Here is a 27924-nt window from a genome sequence, read left to right on the forward strand (position 1 = left end):
TTCCTGTGAAATCTGTTTATTAAAGGTGTAGTACGAAAAAACATTAAGCAAAATGTCATAAAGCGACTGTATTCAGAAACCTCCCCATAAACAAAAACAAAATCATGACTGGCAAAAAAATGTTTTAAGTCAACTCCGAAAAAAAAGACTTTAATACTGAAAGAAGGTAACACAGAACAACAATAAAAGGTCTTCCCAATATGAGAAATCACATTATTTTGCATTAAGTACGTTTGGTTACTTGTACTTGGCAAAAAAAAAAAAAAAGTACCAATTTGTGACATATGGCAAGACAATGCAGTTAATGTGTATAAAAAAAAAAGAAAGAAGAAAAAAAGGAAATAGCTCAAATTTAAATAAACTCTTTGCCACTGAACGATCACCAAGAAGTTCAGGCAATTTCTTAATCACATATTTACACCTATTCACTAGAATACAACACAAACCTAATAGAAACAAAAAAACAAAAAAAAAAGAAGAAGAAATGTAAGGGGAAAAGAAGTTCATTTGGCTCATATCAACTCACAATACAGTCAAGCATTAAGTTTATGGATTTACAAAGGAGTGCTGTAGTCAAAAAGTCTAAACTTGGATTAGTTTTTGTCCCAGTAAATGTGCTTGGACATCTGCCAACCTGGAATTGCTTCTTGTCCTTACCTTAGCTCAAAAAAGACAAAATAAATTAAAAAAAAACAACCCAAAAAAAAAAACAAAAAAAAAACACTGCATGTCTGAGACTACAGTAAACTTAGTTGACCCCTGAGTTTCTAATGCAAAACTAGTGTATGAAATACCTCATTACAGTGTATCTTAGTGCAAGCCAGCAGTATGCTTGATTAAACAGAGGTATATTAGATTAGCACCCAAGCTGACAAGATTCCCCCAGAATAGCCTCTGCCAAACACCTTTTGCTGGCAAAAATCACCACACGCAGTATGGGAAGTGATGTTTTGCTCTTTATCCTTGTGAAAACCAGCAGTTCAAATGCTTGAGTTTGTATTACATCTATAAACATGTTTTTTGTTGTTTTTTTAAATTTTCCTTTAATTTTTTTTCATATAAAATATAAATATCCCTGAATGAAAGATTCACAGCATTTTTCTCTCGAGGACTCCAGTGCTACTACCATAAGGTGGCCAATCAAGTGTCTTAAGCTCTCCAGTTAACGTCCGGCTTCGTCTTCCCTCTAAAGCCTGTAACCTCCAGCAGCTACGTCCTTCATTCGCTGTCGTTGTACTTAACCGTCCGTTTCCCACGGTTTCGGGTGTTCACCCGCGTCTTCCTCCGCGGTTTGCTGTACAACTCGTCGCTGTCCTCCTCTTCCGAGGCGGACCTCTGGCGGCGCTGCCTAAGCTGGCGACTGGCAGTCCTTTCGCCGATCCCCGACCGTGTGCGGCTTCTCCTCTTTGGACTGCTGTGGGACCCTGAGCTGGCAAAAGAGTTTTCAGAGGCTGAAGATGACTGCTCGCTTTCCGAGTCCGAGCTGTGTTTGCTGCTGCTGTAGCTTTCTTTTCGTTTGCATTTGGGCTGCCTCACGCTTTTCTTTCCCCTTGTCGAACGGCCAAGATGTTCCTCCTGCTCCTCCTCTTCTTCCTTCTCCTCTTCCTCGCTGGAATCAGAGTGGGAAGACGTGTCCTGCTCATTGCTGTTACCGCGCTTGGTGTCCTTTTTGGCGTACTTTGAGGGGCTTGACTTGCTGTTTTTGTTGCTCTTGGATACTGGCTCTTTCTCTCCATCCTCATCCCCGTCATCAGAGTCTGAGGTGTAAATGCATTTTCTCTTGGAAGACACACGATTCCTGGTTTCACTCGGGGAAGTCCTGTTAGACACTCTTGTGTTATAACCATCTTCTCTAGATTCTATCGCTGCTCTGTTGCCAGTTCTCCGCCTGCCCGGCTTCGCAGAAGCAGAGTCTTCCTCAGAGAAAGAGTTGTCACTGATGTATTTCTTTTTTGGCAGGGCTCGGAGGCTCAGCCGCCTGTTCGGCGTGTTTTCCGAATTATCCGACTCCTGGTCCGAGGAGCCGGTGGAGCGTTTCCTCCTCGACTTCCTCTTGGGTTTGTACTCTTGCTCCGAGCTCTGCGAAGCCGAGGAGTCGCCGCGAGGCCGTTTGCATATGCTCCTGTTCCTCGTCGGCCTTTTCATCCTCGTTTCCAAGTCGGACTCGTCGCTGGAGCGTTTGCTTCCCGCGTCCTGCTCGTTGCCTTTTTTCGGCCTTTTCTTGCGTGGGCTGGATCTCTTTGGAGAATCACAGAGTTCATCTGATTCCGCACCATCCAGTTTATGAGTTGAGGCAGATTTTTGTTTGTCTTGGCTTTTTGACGGAGAAACTTTGCTTTTTTTCTTCGGGTCTTTGTGAACCGCTTCCTCCACATTTCTTCCGTTTTGGTGTGGGCGTTTGTCCTCTTCGTCGGAGCTTACGGGAGGTTTGTGTCGTGTGCTGAGGTGGCGGATGTCTTTCGTCTCCTCTTCCTCCTCGCTTGTACTCCTACTTTTTCTCACTGGGGCGGCTGCCGTGCTCCTTGAAGGTTTCTGAGACAGAGGTGGCTGCTGTTCCTCCTCCTCTGCTTCTCCAGAGCTCTCTCCGGGAGTTTCCTCCTGCTCAGAGTTGCTCTTGGGCGTGTGGTGTTTTGCACTGTGTCCATTCACACGGGACAAAGTACCTGTCGGGAAGGAATAAAACATCGAGCTGTTTAGGGCAACTTCCACGGCAGCATTAGCAGTGTCTGAAAATACGACCGATGAGGACATTTCTCACCATTTTTCTTAATCTTGGCAGCTTGTTTGGAGTTCTTTGTGTTTCCATTCTGCTTACTCTGGGAGAACGATGAGGTATCGCTGTCATTGCCATCCTCCTCATCCTTAAACTCACTTCCTGATTCCTTTGTATTTTGGGAAGCTAAATGACGAAGGAAGAGAACATAACTGAGTAAAAATCTCTTTGTCTGAATAATATTCACAGACTTTTAAAGAGTAATTAATACCTGCTGCTGACTCTTCGTCTGATTCTGAGCTGCTCTTGAGCACCGCCGTGCGTTTGCTGACCCGGGCAGTGTGGCGACGGCGGCTGCTGCTCCTCCTTGGCTTCTCCTCCTCCTCGTGGTAGTCTTCGTCAGACGCTTCAAGAAGCTTCATCTTATTCACAGCTGCCCGAGCAGTCTTTCTTTGTAGCGACCCGCGAACTGTCACTTCCTCCCTGTCGGAGCCCTGAGACGTGGCCCTGTCAGAGTCGCAGCGGGGACGCCTCTCCCTGCGAGACGACCTGCTGCTGTGACCGTTCATCTCCGCTCTGCACTCTGAAAACAAGCCATTCACAAAGGTCTTTAAGCACACTGGGCGCTGGGTTTTTGTATCTCACGGGGTCAGAGGCTGAAAGCACTGAACATGTGTTACCTGCACGTTTTCTGTCCCCAGCAGCGCTGTTTCTGGTCCGCCGTGTACTCCTGCTGGGATAGCGACGATCTGAAGTGGACGACGCCTCTCCATCCTCTCCCTCTTCACCCTCACTGTCAAATTCCTCCTCCTCTTCATCATCTTCTTCCTCTTCTTCACTGTCGCTCTCAGCAACTAGCAACAATATATCCAAGGATATTTTATTCAATTACATTTTGTTTATGTAGCACCAAATCACAACAACAGTCACCCAAGGGGCACAATTTTAATTTAATTTTCAATAAACAAATAAAATATAAGAGTGAAACAAACACTTCAGTCCTGACCTTTTTTCCTCTGCTTCGCATGGTTGCTTCTTGTTACTCTTGCTTTATGTCTAGGTTGATGATTCTCCTCCTCCGAGTCACTCACCTCGCTCTCACTGTCAGACTCTGAGATTTAAACAAATAAATAAGAATTTCATTACTTTATTATAGTAGTAGTACTAGTAGTAGTAACAGTGCATTTAAAATTAAAGAAAAGGGCACTAGAGTAGGCCCAATTTATTTTTGTATCATTGCACAATATTTGTCTCAAGGTGCATCGATGACCAACACTTACGGGTGCAAGTCATGCTAGCATGGTGTGTTGAGGACCATCACAAAGTATAGTTTCATCCTGCAGTGGATGATGTATAGACCTTGCTGTGCTGATCACAAAAACTCCTGAAGCAACAGCAACAAAGGCAACGACGGCATCTCTTATGCTACAACAGCCTCATATCAAAATGTGTGGAAAACAATTGTTTTACATTAATGTAAATCAAATGTTTCTATGGGGTCTAATTAACGTCCTCGGCAGTTTCAGTAAAAAGGACTAGATGTTACAGTCCCTGATAGGGGACTGTAACATCTAGTGTAAGTGGTCATAGAATTCTCTGCCCCCCCTTTTATCCCACAAACATCAGAATTCTTTAAATATTTTTTATATTTTATATTTAATTTACTCCTTTAATTAAACAAACACCAGAAATATGATGAATAAACCCATTTTATCAAAGCCCTAAAATAAGAGATGAGGTTTTATTTTATTTTTAAAAATGCCAAAGGATCAAAATGATCCTCTTTGTGGTCTTAAAACCAAAAGAAACTCTTTGGGGAAAAAAACAAAAAAACAAACTTTTTTTTGCTACTTGTTAAAACCAAATATCATCATCATGGCTCAAAATCCATTGTGATGGTAACAAATGACCTCTGGGGTTCTCTGATATCGGTACCTGATGTTGATGAAGCACCTTTAGAGCCAGAGTCGTCCTCTGAGGAGCTGTGACCTGAGCTGCTGCTTCGACTCCTCCTGGCTCTCTCAGGAACAGACACTTTGGCTGAGGTAGTTTTGGTCACTGACACGGACTCCACTTTTTCCTGAGTTTTGACTGCAGCCTTCTTTTGACTGAGGGGAAAAAAGGAGAAAGAAACTCTTCAAATCAGACCAGTAACGTGCAAATGAAAAGTGAAACTTCTCAGGCGAGCTGCAGCACTCAGACAGACCTGGTTGTGGTGTCGGGGTGGTCCTGCTGTTGCAGTATCTTCTTGCGAAACCTCTGACTGCGGCGGAGCCTATTGCTGCTTTTGACAGCGGTTTTGTACTCTGATATGATTGTTCTGATTCGCTCCTCAAAGAAGGCAGAGAGCCGTAAGGTCATGCTGTAAATCTGAAAAGAGAGCAAAAGAAGATTGAGCGAGCGAGCCAAAATGTAAAATCACAAATAAACTCAGAGAATGTGAACATCCCCTCCCTACCTTGGAGCGTTTGTTGGGTGTGTAAGCTTTAGCATTGGCAAATATTAAGCGCGTGTCTTTGCACAGCTCTGTGGGGTTTTCATAGCGATCTTCCTCCAGAGTCCTTTTCACCGTGCCAAAGTCCATGGGTGTGTCAATGATGTCGTGGTAGTCCTGGACAAGCAAACAACAAAGGGACTTCAACGCACAACTGAAAACAGCATCTGCTCACAGCGTGGCCTGTAGTGTGCCGTGACAACATACTGGATAGTTCTGAGGATCCACAGGTTGCCTGAACGGCTCCGAGTCCTCACACTCGAATATGTAGTTGAGCAGACTCTTGCACTGCTCCTTCCAGGCATCTCTGTCTGGCAGCACTTCTACAGAGCGCTGCAAATATCAGGGAGAAACAACTCACTGACATGAGGCACAACCTAACAAAATCCCCCCCTTTTGTTAGTTTTTATCAAAATGAATGTAAAGAGTGTTTCATCATCCCCTTGTCTGTTTTTTGTAATCTTGAAATGTCAAACGGGCACGTAGATCACCCATCCTACCTGACGTAGTCTGTGTCCAGCAGATGTTCCTGGCGCTTCGGTGTCTTCTTCCTGTAGTCAGCAATCACATTTGAATTATTTGACTGTGACCTTTAATCACACAGCTGTAATGACAATTACATTTTCACACAACGGGATCACAGATGATTGCCTCAAAATGGAAAGCAGCCTTCAGTCAGCCATTATGTTCTAACTGGGTTTATTTTAACCAACTGCGCACAGATTTTAGACATTCAATTTGAGCTGCAAACGCACTGGTAGCGATTCACAGCGACGTTCACCACCATCACAGAAATTGAAACGACTACAGCTGAAATAACTGCTAGTGATAAACTTTCAGTCGAGCAACTGAAGAGACTACCAGTGAGAGTGAAGGATACTGCTGATTGACATATGACCTGTTAGGTAAATGCATTACAGGATCACCTAGGCAACCAGATCCTGAAATTTCCACAAGCGACCAGCTGACAGATGTGCAACAAGCGAGTTGTTTCCAGCATGTTCGTTGTTTTAGATTCCTTTTCATTGGGGAAGCCTTCTAAATTCACTTTAATGACAACCTCAAACTTCCAGCCAGAGTCACGAGGAACTCTGTTTAGGATCAGATGCGTTACACAGGGATCACATACTCTGATAGCTGGCAGACACCTTGTGCCTCAAGGCGTTTGTGTACGCTGGTCTGAATCAGCTGAGGAGTTTGTGAATCACACTTCCTCCTGTGATTTAATTTATTTTAATACAGTTAAAACTCCAAGTGAATCAAACTGCATCACTACAAACCACACGAGATGACCGAGTCTGCTTATTGGCCAGATACATCTAGGGTGGGAGTAATAAATAGAAATACAGGGAGAAGGTGCTGCACTCTGGACCAGTCAATAACGCTCCTATGTGTCAGGCAAAACTGTCCCTTGCACATCTGATACTCTGCTGCATCTTAGGATGCAAAGCACAATGGAAGCCATTTATTTCCAGTATACACCAGTTAGTTGGGTCAAACTGAGACTCCATCACAACCTCACAATAAATGACCTGATCTGGAGGTCTGGAACTGCATCAAGACAACCTCCTCCAGAGGGGCTCGGTGTGATTGTTTTGGTGTGCACAACAGTGTTCGCATCTGCATGAATAAACCGCACTAAAGAGCTGTGGGCTGGCTGTGGCTCAGGAGGTAGAGCGGGTTCCCTAAATACTCTGGTCTGCATGTCAAAATATCTTTGGCAAAAATACCAAATCCTAGTTTTTTTGGAGTGTGCAAATGTTAAAATAGGTTCATAGGTACAGAAAAAAAGCATTATTGGATAAATGAGGCTTGTAGTAAGAAGTGCTTTGAGTGCTCATATTAGATAAACACTAAGTACAGTTTTACTTGAAATTAAACTCAGGGTGTGAGTTTTGGTGTTTTAATTGCAAAGGACAGTCATACCAACTTCTGGTTGAATTTTTAAAAGATTCTTTTGAATTTCTTTTAAAAATTATTTACTTTTAACAAACTTTTTTGCAGCAGTACATGAAAAAACGAAACAAAACAAACCCACCAACTACAAAAACTAGTTGTTAAATGGTTCAGACTTACCTCATCATCATCATCCATTTCTTCCACTTCATTGTAGATCTCCATGATATCTGTGCAGCTTGGATTACTGAGAAAGTGAGAAAATGTGTTAGCAAGAAATACAATTAGCAATTCTGCGCTTACAGTTTGTGCATCATCACGAGATCTACGAACAAACAAGTTCAGAAACACATACTTGACAAATTTCTGGAGGACGTTGGTGATGATTTTTGCAGAGTGGGCAATCTTGCTCCTTGGCTCATTGAAAGTGCGGGCGTTATGTGCAATATACCTGGCATCCCAAATTAATGCTGAGAGGCGTCTGTGGATTACCAGAGCGGAGCAAACGACACACAACATTACACACCACTTCTCACTTCTTTGCATTTCATGAACACGTTTTAAGGACAAATCTGGGCCAAAAGTTGAGATTGGTAGAAACTGACCTGTAGAATCTGTTTATGAGCCGCAGTCTGATGGTGCCCAGATCTGTGGGATAGGCGATCACGGTGCAGTAGGTGGGATACTGGACCAAGTCCACGGGACCAGAGAAAGGAGCTGCAATCTCTGTGGCACAAACACGGAAAGAACGAGTGTAAGGATCAGGCAGATGTGAACAAATGACAATGACGACAACATGACAGGAAACATGAAGGAGAGAATACGTGGGTGAAATCAAACAAACTGGAAGATAAAGAACATCCATTTATGCATACACACCGACAGTGATGAGCTGATCGATGCCAGCGATGACTCGTTCACACTCCTCATCCCTACTCCTCTCACCCCACTCGCCTGGCAGAGGCTTGTACATCAGCTCCCTCATCTCCTCTGCGGTCACAGGTATACCACCTCCCTCTGTGTCCGGCTGCGGGGCTGCACAACAAAGACAAACCCTTTTAATACACCCTGACACCTATTAACTCAACTCTGTGAAATGTACTCCATTATTAAACCACAGTAAGCTAGTAAACAGCCTTTAGTACCATCATCCTGAATAGGTTCCACATCCCAAGGACTGAGTTTCTCAGTTTCACCATTATCCCACCTGGTAGAAACACAAGAAGGCTGTTAGCAACCAACCAAACAATGCTGGACAAAGCCCAGCTGAACCACTGAATACTGTAAGATTACAATATATGCGAATACACACCCTGGGTGTGTATTTATGCCTCATCACCTCTGATGCAGTCTCAATCAATCAACCCCAGTCCCTTAGAAATTTCACATTACTCACTGCTGTCTGGCAGCATCTACAATATCCAGGTTTTGCTTTTAACAGTTAAAATATCTAAAGAATTTTACTTTGTCCCCACAAAGTGTGTTTTTCTTACTTGACTTTGAAGCACTGGAAGAGACTGTCTGGGTACTCCGGCTGGTAGGGCTCCTGGCAGATGATGGTCCCAAACCACCAGGCATCATCTATCACCGAGCGAAACCTGTCGTCTGTGACAAGGAGAATACGATCAAACTCAGGTGTTTGAGGGAGGAAAAAAAAAAAAAAAAAAGAAAAGCCTGGCACCCATCTGTGAGGGTGACTGCACGGATGAATCATTGGAAACAGCATGTATGTGAACAACAACACCTTTCCCCCCCTCTCATCACCAAAATAGCAATGCAGGGAAAGAAAGAAAAACAACAACCAGCAATATCAAACTGGAATAAATCTTCTCAAACTTCTTAGTCTGTGTATATATCCCTGCAGAACTCATTAAACAGATCAGCAGAGGACATTTCTAACAAGCAGTTTAGGCTTTGCTTACTTGGTTGCCAGTTTCTTCGAAGCGCCTCATCATAACACTGCCTCAGCACCAAGAAATCAATCACATCTGGCATGTCGTGATATCTGCAGGGACACAAGAAAGAGGAAAAACTGTCACTTTGACAGAAAGGTACAAAAATCCCTTCAAGACCTGGGGGTGAAGCTGATGCTGGAAACACTAACAAATACTACAGTAAGAAAAGCCTTTCCAAAAAAGACCAGGATCATCAAAATTATGTGGGCAGTATTTTTACATTTCACACATTTTCTTTGCCTCCATTATGTGTCAAATTCAAATACTGACCCAACGAGCGGGTGGTAATGTGATTATGAAGAGCACAGACACTTGATGTGCTTTATCGTAGAGAGGAATGTAACCAATGGGCCGAGCTGCTTACTTGATAGAAAATGACTTGTCTGTGATTTTGCCGGTGCCGTGGTCAATGAGCGTCAGCTTCAGGCAGCAAAGTGTTGGCGCGCACACTTCATATTTGATTCCAGTGATCTTCACAAACTCTTGGTCCTACGAAATAACACAGCAGGATTCCTATTTAATCTGCAGTTACATATTACCACTGAAAATGGTAACTGACACATGCAGACTGGAGAACTTTAGCAGGAAGTAGCATTTTATGTACTCCTCCAAACTCATCATCTACTGGGAAGTTTTTAATGATCTTTATTTTGTTTGTTCCTCGTCTTACCCGGAGCTCCATTCTCTTCCAGGGCTGCTTTTCTAAATTGATGTGGTACAGCTCACTCCGACTTACAGCTTCAACGTAGGCCTCGTGTCCCTGCCGAAAGTAGATCACCTGAAAGACACCAATCGTGCAAATGGTTAGAGGGAATGTTTGTACATAGGTGTATAAACCCTGTAAAGCCTGAATATGAAATAACTGCTAAATAAAGAAATTAGAAAGAAAACGTAAATTAAATCAATTTGGATAGATGAGCTAATTTGTATAATTTTTGCTACATCCAATATTTTGTGCAAGTGTTACATGTGTCTCATACAATCACGTTTTTAGGGGGTGCAACTTTGCCACTTGTTAAGCTGAACCTTACCAACGTTAAAGTTAAAGCAGTGCATCACACCGTCTCTGGAAAGTGCATGTAAGCGTTTGGCGATGCAGAAAATGTAAACTTGCTTTATACTTGATTCCAAGTATGGAATAAAGCTGAAAAATCTCTTTTACACTGCTTTTTACATTAGAAATAAGCAGCAGTACAGAGAGCACAATCAGCAATGAAATAATTAACTAAATCAAAATGCTTATTTAACCGTTCTCGGGCCATAAATCACCAAATTAACAATTTTCTGTAGCATTAATCTTGTCTTATTTGCAACAGTGTTGCATTTTTAATTGTTATATTTTAGACTTCTAGATTTTAAGCACCATTGTATTATCATCATCTGATGACGTTCCCGATTGGAGCAGGTGCCACTCACAGGGATCACTCTGTCCACGAGTCATGTGACATGTGCAATACCCTTTATATGCGAGTGTACAGAGAATGATGAAGGTCGTATCAGATCAGGGTTTAAGGTTTTGTGGAGCCAGCTAACACAAAGCCTGGCTGGGTTGAACTTCCCGCACAGTCTACCCCTCTGGTTTGACATGAGCATCATTTCTTGATTTTACAACCATGACTACAAGTATAAGGCTGCCAACTAAAACCACAAGAAGTAAATGTACTTATCCATTCATTTAAGAAAAAACAAAACAAAAAACAAAGCAAAAGACAAAAAACCTTGAAGGATTTAGCTCTGCCAGACCAAATCATGATCTTGTACTTTTTGGGTAGAAGACCTATTCATGTTGTTCAGCCAAAACCCAAGACTACATTTAATTTAGCCACTATACATTTCATGCCCAAAACAGTGTCTTCATTTCCTTCAACACCGTGTGGTTACTATTAAATATTCCTGCAATAAAATGAAGTATACTTACTAAGTACAAGTATTGGTTTGTTGATAAAAACGTTTAAAAATAAACTTAACTGCTTGTTTTGTGGTGATGAAGGCATTTGACCTTATGCAGAGTTAAATAATACACACAGCACTTAAATACACAGCACTAAGCAGAAATGTCGGCTACTACAATCTCATAAATGAGAGTGATTTTTCTTTTCCAATCAGGCATTAAGCTGATGACCCTCTTACCTCATCACCCATTTGGGGAACAAAAGGAGACTTCCTGGGAATGACATCAGTGATCCACGGTGATGGTCTGAACTCATTGGACACTTCTCTGTTAATGGATGGTCTGGGCTTTGGACGCTGATTGAAGCACCAACATGTAAAACATTAAACAAGTTAATATGAAATATTTTTAAATACTTCACACGCATCATTCTGCTTTGCCAGCGGCAGAGTCTGCAGCCATTAACCAGATTCACAAAGAGAAAAAGATAAATGAGGATTAAGTAACCTTACCCGAGGAGACTTGTTCTTTGCTTTCTTTGCCTTCTCTTTGCCTTTCTTTTTCGGTCTTTCCTCCTCATCACTTTGCTGCTTTTCCTCCTCTTCCTCATTCTCTTCCTCCTCCTCTTCAGAGCTGCTGAGTCTGCACCTTACTCGTTTCCGTGATGACAGTGGAGTGGAGGGCTGCAGATTTATACCAGCGTCTGCCGTCCAGTCAGAGTATTCGCTGGATGTATGGCTGTCCAATCAAAAGCAGGTGCGATTACCACAAAAAGCTACACACTTAACACCGGCCACAGAAAAGAATTGTGGATATTTCCACCTAAGACAAAACTGTTTTTAAATAAATAGAAATGATTTATTTTACACAAATACTGCTACTCTAGATATTTTTTTGATTCACGAAATGTGTGGTTACCAGGGCAAACCTGTTTCTAAGAAAAGTGACTGATGGGGAAAATGATGCCCTTTGACCCTGATCTATAAAGTATAGTCACCTCGAGCTGTCACTTTTCCACTCTTCCTCATCATTGGAGGACTCCAGGTCACTGCCATCCAGCTCATTGTCCTGGAGAGATAAAAAAACAAACAAAAAGATTACACACAAATGAGGGGGAAAAAAAATTTTAAAGAGCGCTTTCATCAAACGGAGAGTGCATCACCTCTGAGTGCATCTCCGAACTTGCCGTCTCCTCTCCCTCTTCACACGATTCGTCGATGTATTCCAGTGCATCGCCGCGGCTGTGCGCTCGCTTTGCAGTGGAAGGCTCCTCATCTGAATCATCCTGGGGGGACAGATGGGAATGATTCAGCATCGGTGAAAATAAAGCTGTACTTAAATAGATGTGAAAAAACAAAACAAAAAACTTCATCACGTAGTTACCCGTTTCAAAGGCCACCTGATATATAGCGTGCCTTTTGTTCTTCGACCCTTTAGCAATCTAATTTTTCTTTTAAACTGCAGCATTTGCTTGCAAATTGGTTAAAGTTTACTAAATGCTGTGAAATAACAACTCGTTGACTGCTATTTAAAACCATCTTCACTGGGTGGAGAAACAGGAAACCTACTCGACAGCTGCTGTACATAATGCGTCTCTTCTTTGCATTGTACTGAACCACCTCCTCGTCTCCTCTGGCTACTCGAACGTCCTCCTGGTCCCTGAAAAATATAATTCACGTCATGTATCAGCACCCAGAGAAATGCTAGAAAACCTCACTGATGACTAAGTTTAGTCATGAGTGACTTTCTGTTCATGTCATTCCCAGTGCTTCCCACAAGGTACTGGCCCTTCGTTAGCAGACAAAAAAAAAAAAAATCTCTCTCTCTCTCTCTCTCTCTCTATATTTCAGACTGAGTAAACCTGTTAGGTTTTCTGAATGGACAGACCTGATTAACACAAATGTCTTTAATTATTGACCCAAATTAATTACATATTGGAATCTACTGAATAAATCTGCATAGCCAGAACATTATGAACATCTTTACCCAGCATGAAGCAAAACAGATACGATCCACTCAGGACCTCTGAAAGTGGCCTGTGGTGTCTTGTAAGGAGACCGTGGCACCAAATCTTTTTAAGTCCAGTAAGCTGCAAGCCCCATCACGCTGTCCCCGTTTATACAGTTGATTTGCAAAAAATACTACTGGGATTGAGAACCCCACAGGAATCGCCATTTCTGAGATACTCTCACCCGGTTATCTGCCCTTACCTTTCCCTGGTTTACCTGTTGTCAAACTATACTAATCTTTAACCTGCCCATCTGACCTACAGCCAACATACCTACTACAAGAAGTGACTTTTCACTCTACATCAAAACATCCCAGCATTTCACACGCCATTGTTATTGGATAATCAACAATATTCACTCCATCTGCAATCGATTCCGATCTTTTAAAATTGGTTTCCATTTATTTATAAACTATAAAAAATCTTTCCCATAAACAATGACACACATCTTGGCACATATTGTACCTATAGCTGCTGGGTGGAAGTTCGGGTACCACCACCCTGCGTCTCCAGGCCTGCAGGTCTCTCTCAGTGGCCATCTGGCTGCGAGGAGCGTTCTGGTGCATCTGTCGTACGCCCTCCACTTGTCCACTGCGGCGAAGACCCACATTAGGGGGTGACTGCACATCTGCTCGGTCGTTCACGGACACTGCAGTGAAATATACTCACTGTCAGTAAATCCTTCAAGTCTTTTCTGGATATTCTGAGAAATTCTAATGTCTACTAAAACCAATCCAGTGCAGCAGTGATGGTGTACTGATACCTCTTCGCGGTGTGCTTGGTGCTGGAGCCAACACTGGGCCTTGGGCCTCGGCTGGCCCTTCGGGTACTGCTCCTGTCCCAGGCTGGTTCTGTCTGTCTTGTTGCTCTTGAAGCTGTCGGATGGCCTCATCCAGAAGGCTGCTGCGTCTGACCGCAATCTCCTCGGGTTCTGCAGTCTGCTGACTGATGACCTGCTCCACCACCTCACCATCACCTGAAGATGTGATACATGTCAAATACCCTCAAGCTTGATATGTTTAGCTGTAAATGCAGTTCAGATGGTCTTAAATCGGGACAATAAAACAGTGAAAATGGGTCTGTGACATTTAAAAGTATATAATCTTCCATTAAGGTAATGGACTAATTGCAGCAGAATTATGGTCTTACTGGTGGCTACATATCCCAGCTGAGGTACCAAGTGCTCGGCAGCAATGTTCTCCCGCCCTGGGACAAGTCGCTGGTACCTAAAAATCAAGGAAAAATGTCGAATTCAAAAATAGTCCAGGAAAAACCGTTCTAACTTTTGTCATGCTGCTCTCAGGCAATCAGAACCTCTGATTTAACATTCAAACATCTGAAATTTTGGGCAATAAACGAAGACTGTAATGCTACATAATGAAAACAAGGTGACGTCTACCGTGGGGGGTGAGGGTTTCCATCCACATCCACTAAAAACGGTGGTGGCATAAGATGGGGAGCCTGCTGTGTCTGTTCGTCCAGCACAAAGCCGTTGGCATCCCGGATCAGTGGTCTGTAGTCTGTGTGGAAGAACACCTGATCTGGAAGCTGCGTGGAGACCAGGAGAAGCAGGAAATAAGTAAATGTCTTCACTTTGCACACAGAACGTTAAATTTCAAGCATTTTCTCGATCTCCAAAATGCAACTGTTCTTCTTGCCTTTTCATAGGGCTTGGAACTGCCGAAGCCAAAGATGAGCAGATGGCCATGGGAGTCCGTGCAGGCGAAACGCTGACCATCGGGAGTGAATTTGCAGTCAAAAACAGCTCCGTGACCCTGGCCTTCAATCTGGATGAAAAACCAGAACACAGTAGAAGAAACTTTTCAGAAAATTAAGAATTTTTAACAATAGCACAAATCCTTCCCTCAAAGTAACTGGGAAAGACTAATGATGTTGTATTTCCTTCTCTCACTTTGCACAGAAAATACCACAAAAAAAAATGTATCCAAATAGAAGAAATCCTGATTTCAGGGTTAACTTTATGCGCACTGCTTTTAATCATAATTATGGTACTGCCCTAATTTAGTGTCCATCAGAATACAAACATAACTTATAACCACATCTACCTAGCAGTCATAGATCATTCGTTGTCACATGTGTGAGTCAGTGCTCTCCCGCTGTTACAGGATGTAAAGGGGGAAAAAATCTGGCTCACTTGCCTCCTACTGTGTGAGCAGAGATGCACCTTGGCCAAAACAACTGCACTGTTCCTTCAGTCCCTCACAATTAAGTGTTATAGCGAATGAATCACACTCTGAGCGCATCATGTAATCGCTCCATCCCACCGGAGTTAACAACTTTTCCGCTGTGCACCATCCTATAAAAGCCAACTTCAGGCAGTGCTGTGTCAGCGTACCATGTTGAAGTAATGCTGTGTGTTTGTGCCTCGCAGCAGGTCCCATATGAACACGTTCCCATCGTGGCCAGCAGACAGGATGATCCTGGGGTCAAAAGGGTGAGGTTCGAGGACAAACACCTCTGCCTCGTGGCCCTGAAAAAGAAGCAGACTCGAGTTGATCTCTGGTTTAAAATGAGAATCTGTGGCGGTTACATCACAGTCGGTTTTAATATGAGCTCTGCGGCAGAACACAGCACAATTACTTTAAGGATATGTAGCAGCTGTCCTGTGTAGGAGTTCCACACTTTGAGGAGATGGTTGTTAACAGCCGTGATGACTGTATTGTCATGGCGATCCCACGCTACCATGGTGACTTTGGGTTTGAAGTAGCTTTCCTCTTCACTCATTGGCTCAACACTGAGAGAGAAAAATAACAAATGAACATCCAATAACAAATTATTCATAATACTACAAAAGTAATATGGAAACAAATCTATAAAGTCCCTTTGACACATCTCGTGATGACACTGAAATCCAGATTTTAATTCTAACACAAAGTACCAGATTATTATCACTAAATTCTTGTGAAAGGCTTTGGCACATGAGAGGTTTGTAGTCATCTCCAAGACAAAAAGGCTGGATGATAAACAGAATGTTTTTTTTAAAGATATTTGAAAAACACATGCAGAGATATTAAAAAAAAGAAAGAAAAAAAAAGATGAATATAAATATGCTACTTTCAGCTGCTCCCTTATTCACACGGGGTTGGCACAGCGGGTAGCTCCGCATGCTTGATTTGGCAGACTTTACTCCGGATGCCCTTCCCGACACAACACCAAAGGGATTTGTGTCTCCTCCCGGAATTGAAGCTGGGGAGCGTTCACTTGTTAAGCAAATGTGTTTGAGATGAATGCAATTACCTGGAAATCATTTGACCGCCCCCCACTCCCCAAATTTAACTGAAAATAGCACAAACATCACATTGAGTTTTGAAACCGAAAACAACCGTTATTGACGGGAGCAACAAAAGCCTAGAAAAAAAAATAAAAAAAAAAATTGTGTGATGAGTTAATTTTGCAGAATTAAGTAGTGTTATGCCTCACCATTGCGTGGGCAAATGGTTTGATTTAAAATTAACACCGTGCAGTTTTATGATGACAAACACTAGAGGATTTATTCAGCTATCGTTAGAAGATTCAGAGAATCCGGAGGTCCTGTGTACATAAGGGAAGAGGGAACACTTCTGAGAAATGTCATCAGTGCACACAGGTTTGTTGCTGCATTTGCAAGTGCAAGATAAAAACCAAACACGCAAAGCAGAGCTCTGACCCCAGTGCTCATGACACTAAAGGAGAGAACACGGCACGGTTAACTTACACACCTTTGAAGGCGCATATGTGCAGCATGTGAAGCTACAAGCTATCATTCAAAATCCCTGAATTTTGTCTTTATTTACATTTTACACGGCATCGGAACACCTTGGTAAATAGGAGCTGTACATTTTAAATATATGCTCATGTTTACATGTACATATAAATTCTGTATGAACTACAGAATAGGGACTGAATTTTGGAAGCAGACCTAGTTTAGCACAGAACAAACTGTCCAGAGGAATGCTCTGCTGGCAAACTGAGAGCACCATGTATACCTAGAGGTATGAGTCTTTTTTAAGGAAGTCCTTGCTTATTTTAATAAAACAATGCCAACCCACATTCTGCATTGACTGGTAATTCTATGCATGCAGCTTTCTTTCTTCTAATGACTGCTGAAATTAAAAGTTCATGTACCAAATGCTTCAAAATAAATCCATAAATAGGCGCCTGAAAGTGTTGAAAAGTGGCTTCTTTTAGGCAGACTTTGATTTTACGCAGCTAAATTTTTGCCAGTACAAGAACTGTGCTTTAATTTATATACACATGTACAGTGAAACACAGCCTGAATGTTTGAAAGCCTCCCCAGTTTAATACTGAACATGCGTTAACTGGCAGATACAAACAAACACATAAGATCCGTCTTCCATTTCCACTGGTTACTCTCCAGGAATACCTAGCCTATAGTAAGGAAGTGAAGCTATACATAACCTAAGACAACACAAAGCCTAATCCTGGGGACACAATACAACTGAACCAGACAAACTTATTCATAAAACAACCCTGTAATTACAAGAAAATACATCAATCAGTATTACCCCTCAGCAAACAAGTTCTTTCAGTGGTATGTATAATTATATATATAAAGAAAACCTTTGTTGGCGACTTGCTTTCCAAACAGATGACCGAGCCAATACAAGCCGACAACTGAACAAATAAGTATTTGAGCAAACGGTTTCCTCGGCTGTCGCCAGCACCTGGTTTACTTGGACATGCTCCGACAGCTCCTCCGAGCAGCTTAGGCAGCAAACGCTTCCTTTTCATTCAGCAAATCGGGCACTTTTTATTCCAAATGGGAATCTAGCTTATTCTGTGCTATTACAGAACCCAAATCAAAAAGGCATCTTCAACAAGACAAGACCCACTTTTGTCTGCGCTGATTCACAAGAGCAAAGACTCACCCTGGAATAGTGGCAGACATGTTCAGCAGGATGCACCTCCACTGCTGCCGCTGGTGGAGCTTCCAGATCCGTGCTGTTCCATCTCGACTTCCACTCACAAACCTGGCACGGGACAGCGACAAACACCGGGCACCATCACTTTATATACCGTCCCACTCAGTTAAATGTGTACTCTGAATACTGCAATACTCAATATAATTTTTAAATAATAATAGGAGCTTTTATATTACCTTTCACCTGAGTGGCAAAATTGGATGCTATCAACTTTGTCCTAGAAAGCAGAGACATGTAGAAGGATCATCAGGATCAAAAGGAGAACAACAACAAATTCTTATGTAAAATCTGCATTTGCAGCTCAAAGTTATGCCAATAAAATCTTTGTAAGGATAAAGTTTTGCTCTTCAGATGATGCTTACCGTGTGCTCATGGAGCTCTGATATCTTTTCTGGGCTCCCACTTCCCAAGTAATATATTCGGATGACATCATCAGTACTTCCTGTTGCTAAAAACATCCCACCTGGAGAAAAATTGATAACGTGAAATGGCGTGCTGCACTTGATTTATTTTATTTAACTTTTATTTATACAGGTAGTCCCATTGAGAGTCATTCACAAGAGACCTGTTCCAGACAAACATTAAAATTACAACAACAAAAGAACTAAATAATTCTTTAGTTAGACACATGAAGTACCACAGAGGTTGTTAAAAACTAGCAGCTCTTTATTGATTGCTATGGTTCTAGACTTTGTTTACAGGATAGTGGAGGAGACAGTGGAGAAATGACAGGAAAAGGGACATGAAACTGTCTGGTTACCTGGACTGAACGAGGAGCACACAGTCTGAACACCTGGCCTTGGCCGCTCTGTAAATTTGTGCGGTCGATCGCTGGAAGTAGAGAAGAAAACATCACTGATTTCATCCAAAATAGAACACGCGATTGAATTAGAAGCAGACACTAAAAAAAAAAAAAAGATGTTTTTGTTTTTATATTTAGTGTCTACCTTTTGCCCTGTCCTTCAACATAAACTGACAGTCAACCTTACATCTAAACCAACCAGCATTTCAACTTTTTGGATGACAGACGAGACTATAGCCGGGTCGGATGTCATGCTGCCATTGTTTTGGTCAGATAAGAGACAACAACATACTTCCATATCAGTAAATAGGCGTTCAAGGTTTAGAATACAACTAAACTTAGCACAAAAACAGAAGGAGATCTGTGTGTGGTGGGTAATTTCTTTGTTGTAACAATGCTTCTTGTCATAAATCTTACACCACTGTAAAGCCTGTTTATTTCCCCTTTAATGTTGCATTTGTGGGTTGAGCATCAAGGCCAAACAGCTTATTCTGCTGTTGACTATTGTTCGTTGTTGTTTACTGGATTACATGATTGAAGTCTTTCACCCCAACCGGTCACAGCAGATGGCCGCCCCTCCCTGAGCCTGGTTCTGCCGGAGGTTTCTTCCTGTTAAAAGGGAGTTTTTCCTTCCCACTGTCGCCAAAGTGCTTGCTCATAGGGGTCATATGATTGTTGGGTTTTCTCTGTATTTATTATTGTGCTATCTACTGTACAATATAAAGCGCCTTGAGGCGACTTTTGTTGTGATTTGGCGCTATATAAATAAAATTGAATTGAATTGAAATTGAAAGTCTGAAGAAACAAGATATATTGGAAATTTAACTATTTATTTATTTATTTAACAGACCGGGTTTGTAGCATGTGGAAGGTGACAGGTACAACAACCTGGCACCACTTCCTCATACTAATCACCAACTTGGTCACACACTGCTCTGGGATCCCATTCTTCAACCAGCAATTGTTGCACATCAACCAGTGTGGTTGTGTTGGTCGCTCTGGTATGAACAGCACACCCAAGACGATACCAAAAATCTTCATTGGGGTTGAGGTCAGGACTAAGGGCAGGCATTTCCATCCTCTCTACTCAAAAATTTGGTTAGTCTGCAATAAATCCCAATATGTGGGGACGAGCGTCACCTTGGAGGATAGAGTTTGATCCTAAAAAGTGCAGATGTGCGATTGCCGCTCTATGCAGAAACTTATCTTATCTACACCAAGATTGCCTCCAATGTTGACAAGCCCCGTTTTTCCAGTGAGGGAGATGCCGCCCCACATCATCACATGCCTCCACCAAAAGCTGTTAATCTATCAGTGCTGCAATCAGCAATTGCATTCTCCGCGTCCTCTCCACACTTTGACCCCACAAACGATCCACCTGCCGCAGGCAGAATCTCAACTCATCGCTGAACACAACATTCCTCCACATGTTCTCTGACATCGCCCATTATATGTAAATTGCCCTTCAACTTGGAGATGGTACTGGGTACTCCAAATAATGCTGCATCTTGGTTTGTGGAACACCAGCTTGAAGTTTCCAGATTATTGCAATGTAGCATGTTTGGAGCAGACACCAACCGACCGCTGTAGCAGGGTCCCTGCTCACAGGTGCTGCCGATCAGATTGGCAGCACCTGTGTTACCAGAAGCTCAAAACAAGAGTCAATGGCAGAATAAGCTGTTTAGCATCGGCAGAAAAGATCTGGCAAGTTATTCATGAGCGCAACCCACCTACTCAACTCTGCTGTTCAACCCACAAATGTGGCACCATTTAAAGGGAAATAATCAGCCTTCCCAGTGGTATAAGATTTATTGCCAAGAAGCATCATTACAAAGAAATAATCGAACAAACAAATTTTCTTATTTATATGCTTTCTAACTGAGCTTCTTTAAGACAAGGCAGACGCCAGTATAAAAGATGACGTAATGCACCAGCAGCCAACACTGGGAGTTAAAAACCTTTTAAGCCCAATGTGACTTGTTTTCCAGTTATGCCTTAGGCCCTCCTGCTAATTTCCATTAGAATAATAATTTCTAATGGAAAATTATTCCCACTCCTATGCACAAGGCGTTGCACAGCTTAGCGTTGTTTGTGCCTCGGACACACACACACACACACACACACACACACACACACACACACACACCTGTTTTGTACTTTAATACATTTATTATAGTTTCATTTTTTTCTTCTTTAGCAGTCTTAGTTTACTGCTCCAGCTAAACTGTGTTCTACAGCATTTCATCAATGGAATACTCATCTGATTTGGGATGAGTGCTTTGACAGAATATTTGCCACCAACATTATGAGGTTAATTGGTGATTCTAAATTGCCCATTCGCACTCAGATTAACACCTGTCTCTTAGCCTGAGACAGGCTGGCGACCATCCAGGGTGTGCCCTGCCTCTCGTCTTGTGGCAGTTGTGATATGCTCTATCAAGTGTTCAATAAGCATGTGGTTTGACAACCATTAATATAGTTTCCGTGTTTTTCCAAAGGGCAGCCACAGAGGCAGAGACCAACCTCACTAATGTCTGACGCACACCCAGTCATTTTGTTCTAGAAGCAGGCCTGAAATATTACAGAAACCTCTCGGTTCAGAAAGGAGCTATAAGGGTTACTCCTGGGAGGCTTTCAAGGGGTAACGAGTTAACATACAGCACTCACCTAAAGTTTATGTTGTTGGCATCCCACTGCCAGAAGCAGACAGTAGCATCAGTTCCAGTGGACAGCATGTAACGTTTGGAGCCCTTGGCAAACGGTGAAAACTGAAACCACAAGAAAAGCCACACATCAGACCCCACTCCAGTCAGTGAGTCAGTCTATGTAGACCGAAACCTGCATTTCACAGAGAAAGGTGAATATTAACCTTTTCTCCCCCTGTACTGGCCAAGACAAAATCTTGATCTTGAGCCAACGGTTAAGAAGGACAAGGTTAAATTTTATTTTCTGGTGTGCACCAACAATGATTTCCAGACTGACTGGACCAGAAATGCTTTTACTGGCTTCAGGACATCAGTTCATCTTAAGTGAAAGGAAAAACAGGCGACAGAGCACAGACAACGACTCTAAACAGTAAATACGTTCCCAGTAGCCCAGTATCACGCAGTACTGTTTCCACACATAGCTATGGGGTGAAGAGGAGATGTTGTTGCTGAAGTAAAGAGAAGACCAAATGAATCATGAGGGAACACATCTTTCACATGAAACCAGAATTTGTGAGACATGCTGTTTCATTTCAGGCAATCAGGGAGCTTCTGTGCCATTAAAACAGTTGCATGGCAGATAAACTTAACTCACTGAAATAACAAATGCTTTTATAGTGAAAGAAGGCAGCAAGGGAACTGTAGAAAAGTAAAGATGGTCTTAATTATGACCTGTGTTTTACCCCATGGAAGAACATTTTCTTCACGAATCGGCCAACACTAATGTCTACAACTGTGTGATTTCAGAGTGTTTAACACTACACAATAAGAAAACCTAAAGAAATTAATGAAATCAGTTTATCATTTAGTTTGGAAAAGCGTGCACATGCTCATATTTAACTTAAATGAACATTTAAAGCCAGCAGTGCAATTTGCAACACTGCAGATACAGCCATCTTGTTTGAATAAACTTTATTGAACTGTTGGACGAAACTAAAATGGATTTTGTGCTATGTTAAATTCTGGCCATGAAGAAAAGACTTTAAATTATTAAGTACTGTGAGAGAAAAACAAAGGATAAAAGAATGGGCTAAACCTACTAGCAACGAATGTTGATGCACAAAATCTGGTGCACTGCCAGAGCGATCCAGGTGCAACTTACGCTCTGCAGTTTCTGTTCCAGGACGTGACTACACAGCCATAAATCGGTCTATTTCTGACAACAATCGCTTAGGTCACAGAGTGTAACAAGAGAATCTCACACCAAACCAAAAGATACAGTCACACCGTGATTCCCTGAGGATTTTGTCTTCAAACAAAGCACCGGATGAACCCACATTTAAAACAACCAGCATAATATAAATGCTGAAACTTCTTTACCTGAAGGGAGGTAATGGATCCACTGTGTCCCTGCAGCACAGCTACGGGGGCACAGGTACGAAGGCACCACACACGGATGGTTTTGTCACAGCTTCCTGCAGCAATTAGCGTATTCTCATAGTTAACTGCCAAGTCTGTGATTTCTGCAGAGTGTCCTCGCAGCGTTGAATGAAGCCTTCCATCAAACGAAGACCAAATCTTCACCAAGCAGTCATCTGAGCCCTTAAAAACAAAAACAAAAGCATTTGCTTTAGTATACCTGTATGAGAAGAGGAATCTGGGGCACAAGCAACTTAACAATGTAATATTAACAATGCATGTACAGTGGGTGCAATCTGAGTGCTCTTTCGTGCAGAAAAACACTGATTATTATTCTTAAAAAGTAGGTGTTTAATTCTGAGAAGAGTGACAAGCTCCAACTTACTGTAAAGATCCTGAGACCAGTGCGATCAAATGCAATACAGTACACTGCAGACAGATGCCCCAGGATCCGCCTATGTAGACGCATGTGCTCATAGTTGCTGACAGGACAGATGGAGCTGAAGCGTTGCGCTCCGGTCAGCTCTCTCCCTCGATGCACCTTCACTGTTGGCAGCATGCAATCAGAAAAAAAGTAGTAGTAAACAGAGTTGTAAATAAACTACAAATACAGTAAGGCAGAAGCAGAGGTTGATGAACGCAAAGGAAAATATAAGCCTTTAAATACATCACCAAATAAAAGTCAGGTTTCAGTTTGTCTCACCAGCTTTCACCTTTCCTTTTTTACATTTTTCATTTCAGTTTCTTAGGCTTTATTTATGCAAACACAGCTTGAAATTAAACTCCATTCTCCAATTCAAAACTGATTCGTAAACAAGAACAAAATCACTTCCTTTCTTAAATCTGCTCCATCTGGTTTTTATATGTTGCTAGGGGAAACAAACTATGAGAAACAAGAAGTCCTCCATAAGGTTTTTTTTTTTTTTCATTCTTTTTTTGCTTTAAGGTCTTAGAGCTTTAAAAATTTAAGGATAGATTTTAGATTATAATTTATACAAAAGTAACTTGGCAAAGAGTTACTTCACTAGTATTTTTGATATGTGTGCCGTTTGTCCTGAGGAAGGAATGGGATTTACAAGGTTGTTTATGAAAGCATAAAAGAAATAGATGGCCCAGCTTCAGGATCAAACAGGAATAATCAGAAATCCCACAGAATTGCATGAGTAAAACGATAATTCCACTTAAACTTTTAAAAATGGCGATTTATGATTAACAGCTCGCTACATCATGGCAAATAATCTGGCGGGGCGTAAGCCTGTCAAGCAAAAGAAAATTAAATGCTGTATTTAGGGCTGCAGCAATCGATTATTTTTAGTAATCAAGTAATCATCAATTAATTAAGTAATCAGATAAGAAATACTGTCTTATTAATGGGCAATAATAGGGTCTTTCAAAATAAACTGCTCATTGTAATTTCTAAAATTGAAACCAATTATCTAAAGTTTAACTACACACAACATCCGTCATAAAACAAAACAAAAATCTACACTCTGTGATTGTTTTTACATCCCAGAAAAGAAAAAGAAAACATTCTTTAATTGAAAAATATAAATACTCTTGCGTACTCCCTTTTATCTCCTGGATGAGGTAGATTTGTTGTGTGTTCATGTTTATGAGTTTTTGTGCATGTGTTTGTTTCTGCGTGTGAAGTCAAGCGAAGAGTGGGTTTGTGTCTGCAAGCCTTTAAAGGAGAATGTGGTGGCTGCAATGAAGAAAAGCGAGCATGTCAGCATTCTGAAGTTTGCACTGTGCTTTGATGGAAAGTCTCTGAGCTGCTGAAAACAGATGTTATGATGGTGTCGATGTAGATTGTGTTACTCTATTATAATAATAATAATAATAATAATAACAACAATAATTTTCAATTTTATGAACACAAATAGTGTGAAATTTGGTGAAATTTATATTATTTCACCTTCAATGTGAAAAATGTTATGAAAGCCTTGAAATTAATCTGATCTAGTAAACCTCATGCCCCGCTTTAGACTCACCCCTGTTTGCTGCAGGTATCGCTACAATGTAAAATAGGGCAGCTGCCATCAGCCTTCAACAAGCTGTATAATTTAAACACACTATCAGACTAAGTTATCAGTTCATCTGCATGTTTTAATACAACTTCTGGAGGATTACTGCAGATTTATCGCTGTGTAAAACAGGGGTGAATGGAGCAGCTACAGAGTTTGCTTTTCTTCGAGTCAGGGTTTGTTGTTTAGATGCTTTGAGGAAAGAGTCCCGCTCACTCTTTCCAAGTAACGGATTTAATGTTGATCACAGGAACAGCGCTGCTGTTTTGGATGCTAGAAACACGTTTTCTTTCACTCTACCTGAGCTCAGCGTCTCGGTAACGACTCCACATTAAACTATGTCAGCGTCATCATTACTGCTGCTGTTTTCTTTCCAGTTTTTTTGTTTAAAGCTGGGGACTGTGTGGGCTTAATGTTGTCAGACTCTATTCAGTCGCTGCTCCTAAACATATTTCTATTGCATGTCTATTTTTCATCGCAAATGCCGGTGAAACGCTTGCATTTCCACGGTGATAATGGTGCACTACAGAGCCGTGTACTAAACAAAGCATTGAAACAAACAATTTGTGTCAAGAACTTTTTATTATCAAATTACTCGAAGGATTGTTGCAGCCCAAGCTATATTACACTTACACTGAACCAGTTATTAATGTGTGCATATCATTGATCCATTTCACTTCAAACCAATGAGAAGTATACAGAGGAAGGTCAGGCCTACCTAGCTGTGGAGGTTTCTTGCAGTTCAAAGGCCTCTCTGGTGGTCTGCCCCGGTGAAGGGCTGCATATGATGAAGCTTTAAACCTCACGCTGTCACAGTCTGAAAATCAAAACCAAAAGTTCACAGAATGATTCAGCTGATTGCCAGTAGTAGTACTATTTGACACAGACAGTGTCAGTTCTGGTGTCCATACAGACTAGTATATCATCCAAACCTTTATAATAATGGGATCTAAATGTGTTTCTGAGTAACGCCCACCACATACAAAGTTGTTCGAGACTGCTCACCTTTTGCAGTCCTAAGCATGGACTGCCTTCCAGACCCCAGGAGAGAGTGAACACCTGGGACACATGATGGCACCTCTTTATCAAGAAGTGGTCCAATCTGCTTACATATCTGTAGCAAGTGGTCTGGTGCAATATGTCTGTTGGCTGCAACCTACCAGTGCAAACACACAAACAGATAAAATAAATGCTTTTGTACGAACATGACAGTGAAAACAGACCACTGTTATAAAAGCAGATCATTTAAAAATGAATACGCAGCAATTCTGATAACCAGTAAATAAAGTAAACAGTAAATGTATGTTAAACAGATGGACAAACAGGGAGAAAGATAGGTTTCTGAACTCCTATTCTCACAGGCGTGGCTTCTTTTTATCGACCAATCACAGCGCATCTCGAAAGCAAACTAACGCAGAGACAGCGCATCTCGGCTTCTGATTGGCCAGTGCAGCCGTCTCGACCAAGAGAGAAGCCAAACTACCCACCCTATCTGCGGTACAACAGTCGGGCTAAATAATATCAAACTCAATGTTTAAATGCCGTTTTTTTTCTGCACCACACAACAGTTCACAGTGAAAAATGTAGCCACTGAGAGCGAGTTTTGACCTTGTGCATCGCCACAAGTCGAGGATTTCCAACAGTAACCCAGCAGGAAAAAAGAACAAAGACCGTAAACAAGCACGGAGCGTGGCCGCACGGTCCCCCGTCACAAGACAATAACAACCGCCGATAGCGCATAACAACAGACACGAAGTTAAAGCTTACCACATCTTCATATGTTCTCGGGTGCTCATTTCCAAGCCAGTCCAATCTCCCGGGTAAGAGCTGTCGAAAAGAGAGTTTGGTAAAGCGAAGTCAGAACAGAAAACGCCAGCAGCTCCACATCAAGCTAGTAAAAAACCGGGTGATGTCAAAGGAGTGAGACGTAACGGGGTATTAAAAGTCGACTGAGTGAAACAAGTTTATGCCCGGACTCAGTCAACACCGACGGGTAGCAGCTAGTTAGCTGTTAAAGGCAAAGACAGCTGGGATACACACCTGATATTCCTCCAGTTCGCTCGCAAGGACCTGCAGAGGATTAAAAAACACACGATTCAGATGAGAATGTCTCCATCAACTCAACTCATTATCAAGTGGCTAGCCAACTATTTTGAAATACAACACAGTGTGAGAGTCAAAGCACGCCAGCTCACCTCAGCCGCTCTCCGACATGGACCCGTTGTGAGAAAACGCGATATCAAGTAATAGAGCTCTGAAATGAACGGGGAGAACATTTAACAGCCGGAAAAGCAACTGGGATATCAATTATAACACGAGCGACACCGTTGTAATATTAAGCTTTTCAACTGGCTTTACTTCTACGGCTTACCCGACTCAAGGAGCGAAATGTTCCGATTTTTGGCCATTGAAACGGCCGTGATTTGGAGAGGTGAAACAAATTTTCCGCTAACTTTATGGCTACAGAGAATATGATATATTTATTTAATTTCAGTTACACAGCTCTGGCCCCCTCCACGGTTGCTCCCGCTTTCTATTCAGCCTGTTTGCAGTCGCCATTGGAAGGATGAGGCCTCAGCGATACGGCTTACTTCCGCCAAAGCGGAGTAACACAGGAAAAAGGGGGTGGGGAGGAGCACTCGCTCAACAAAAGACAAAAGTATACGTTCGCGTGTTGGTTAGGTACACGGCAGGTTCGGAGTGCAACGTCAGGTATTGATACGACTTCCCGACCACGTGTCGATAACAAGTCATTTTTTTTTAAAAATACACACGATCAATCAAACCCGCGCCCCCTTTTTTTAGCGACCAAGGTCGTGAGTTCTGCACATGACGTCATAGATAATGGTCGCCAATTTGCCTTATCGACCTCCTGATAAATGCGTTTTACCGGTTTTCCGAAATTATCAGTGATGAGCACTAATAATATTGCCATCCTTGGCTCTTGCACGCTGTATAAATATATATAGAAGTCTGTATTTCATACTTTTTTCTAAAGAGCAGGCTGTTTTTATTGGTGGGTTATTATGAAATATACTTGCATTTATATTCTTTGTGAATTGTATAAAATTGACAGCTTTTACCAAAGAATTTGCGATTTGATTGCACATTTACGACACTAAAATGAACTGGTT

At 42.0% G+C, this 27924-nt stretch overlaps 1 protein-coding gene across 1 annotated transcript; it reads right to left on the reverse strand.

The window, feature by feature from the left end:
- Positions 1–27399, reverse strand: brwd1 (bromodomain and WD repeat domain containing 1). Its single transcript, XM_031752621.2, has 44 exons — positions 27162–27399; positions 26986–27044; positions 26831–26860; positions 26558–26617; positions 25796–25946; positions 25509–25607; positions 23152–23312; positions 22728–22949; positions 21370–21470; positions 18661–18731; positions 18263–18363; positions 18077–18117; positions 17847–17948; positions 15559–15712; positions 15314–15448; positions 14616–14744; positions 14357–14505; positions 14107–14183; positions 13721–13933; positions 13423–13606; positions 12518–12608; positions 12112–12234; positions 11947–12017; positions 11462–11687; positions 11189–11305; positions 9729–9836; positions 9423–9547; positions 9026–9108; positions 8597–8708; positions 8249–8310; positions 7983–8138; positions 7709–7829; positions 7459–7584; positions 7284–7350; positions 5708–5758; positions 5415–5540; positions 5172–5324; positions 4920–5083; positions 4649–4821; positions 3720–3824; positions 3394–3567; positions 2985–3296; positions 2759–2899; positions 1–2663 (listed from the first exon to the last, which is right to left on the reverse strand). Exons 1-44 carry the CDS (start codon positions 27196–27198, stop codon positions 1219–1221), a joined length of 6708 nt encoding a protein of 2235 aa, XP_031608481.1. The 5' UTR covers positions 27199–27399; the 3' UTR covers positions 1–1218.
- Positions 27400–27924: the final 525 nt, after the last annotated feature.

This window comes from Oreochromis aureus, linkage group 14 (assembly GCF_013358895.1).
Source record: "Oreochromis aureus strain Israel breed Guangdong linkage group 14, ZZ_aureus, whole genome shotgun sequence".
Classification (NCBI taxonomy): Eukaryota; Metazoa; Chordata; class Actinopteri; order Cichliformes; family Cichlidae; genus Oreochromis; species Oreochromis aureus.

Bases quoted from the DNA above. Each gene is read 5' to 3' on its own strand.
- brwd1 (XM_031752621.2), bottom strand. From the start codon at position 27,198: ATGGCCAAAAATCGGAACATTTCGCTCCTTGAGTCGG. The intron at 18,732-21,369 runs GTGAGTGCTGTA...CTCTACTTCCAG, and splicing joins GCCAACAACATAAACTTTAG to CGATCGACCGCACAAATTTA. The intron at 15,449-15,558 runs GTAATTGTGCTG...CTTCTTTTTCAG, and splicing joins AGCTGCTACATATCCTTAAA to GGCCACGAGGCAGAGGTGTT.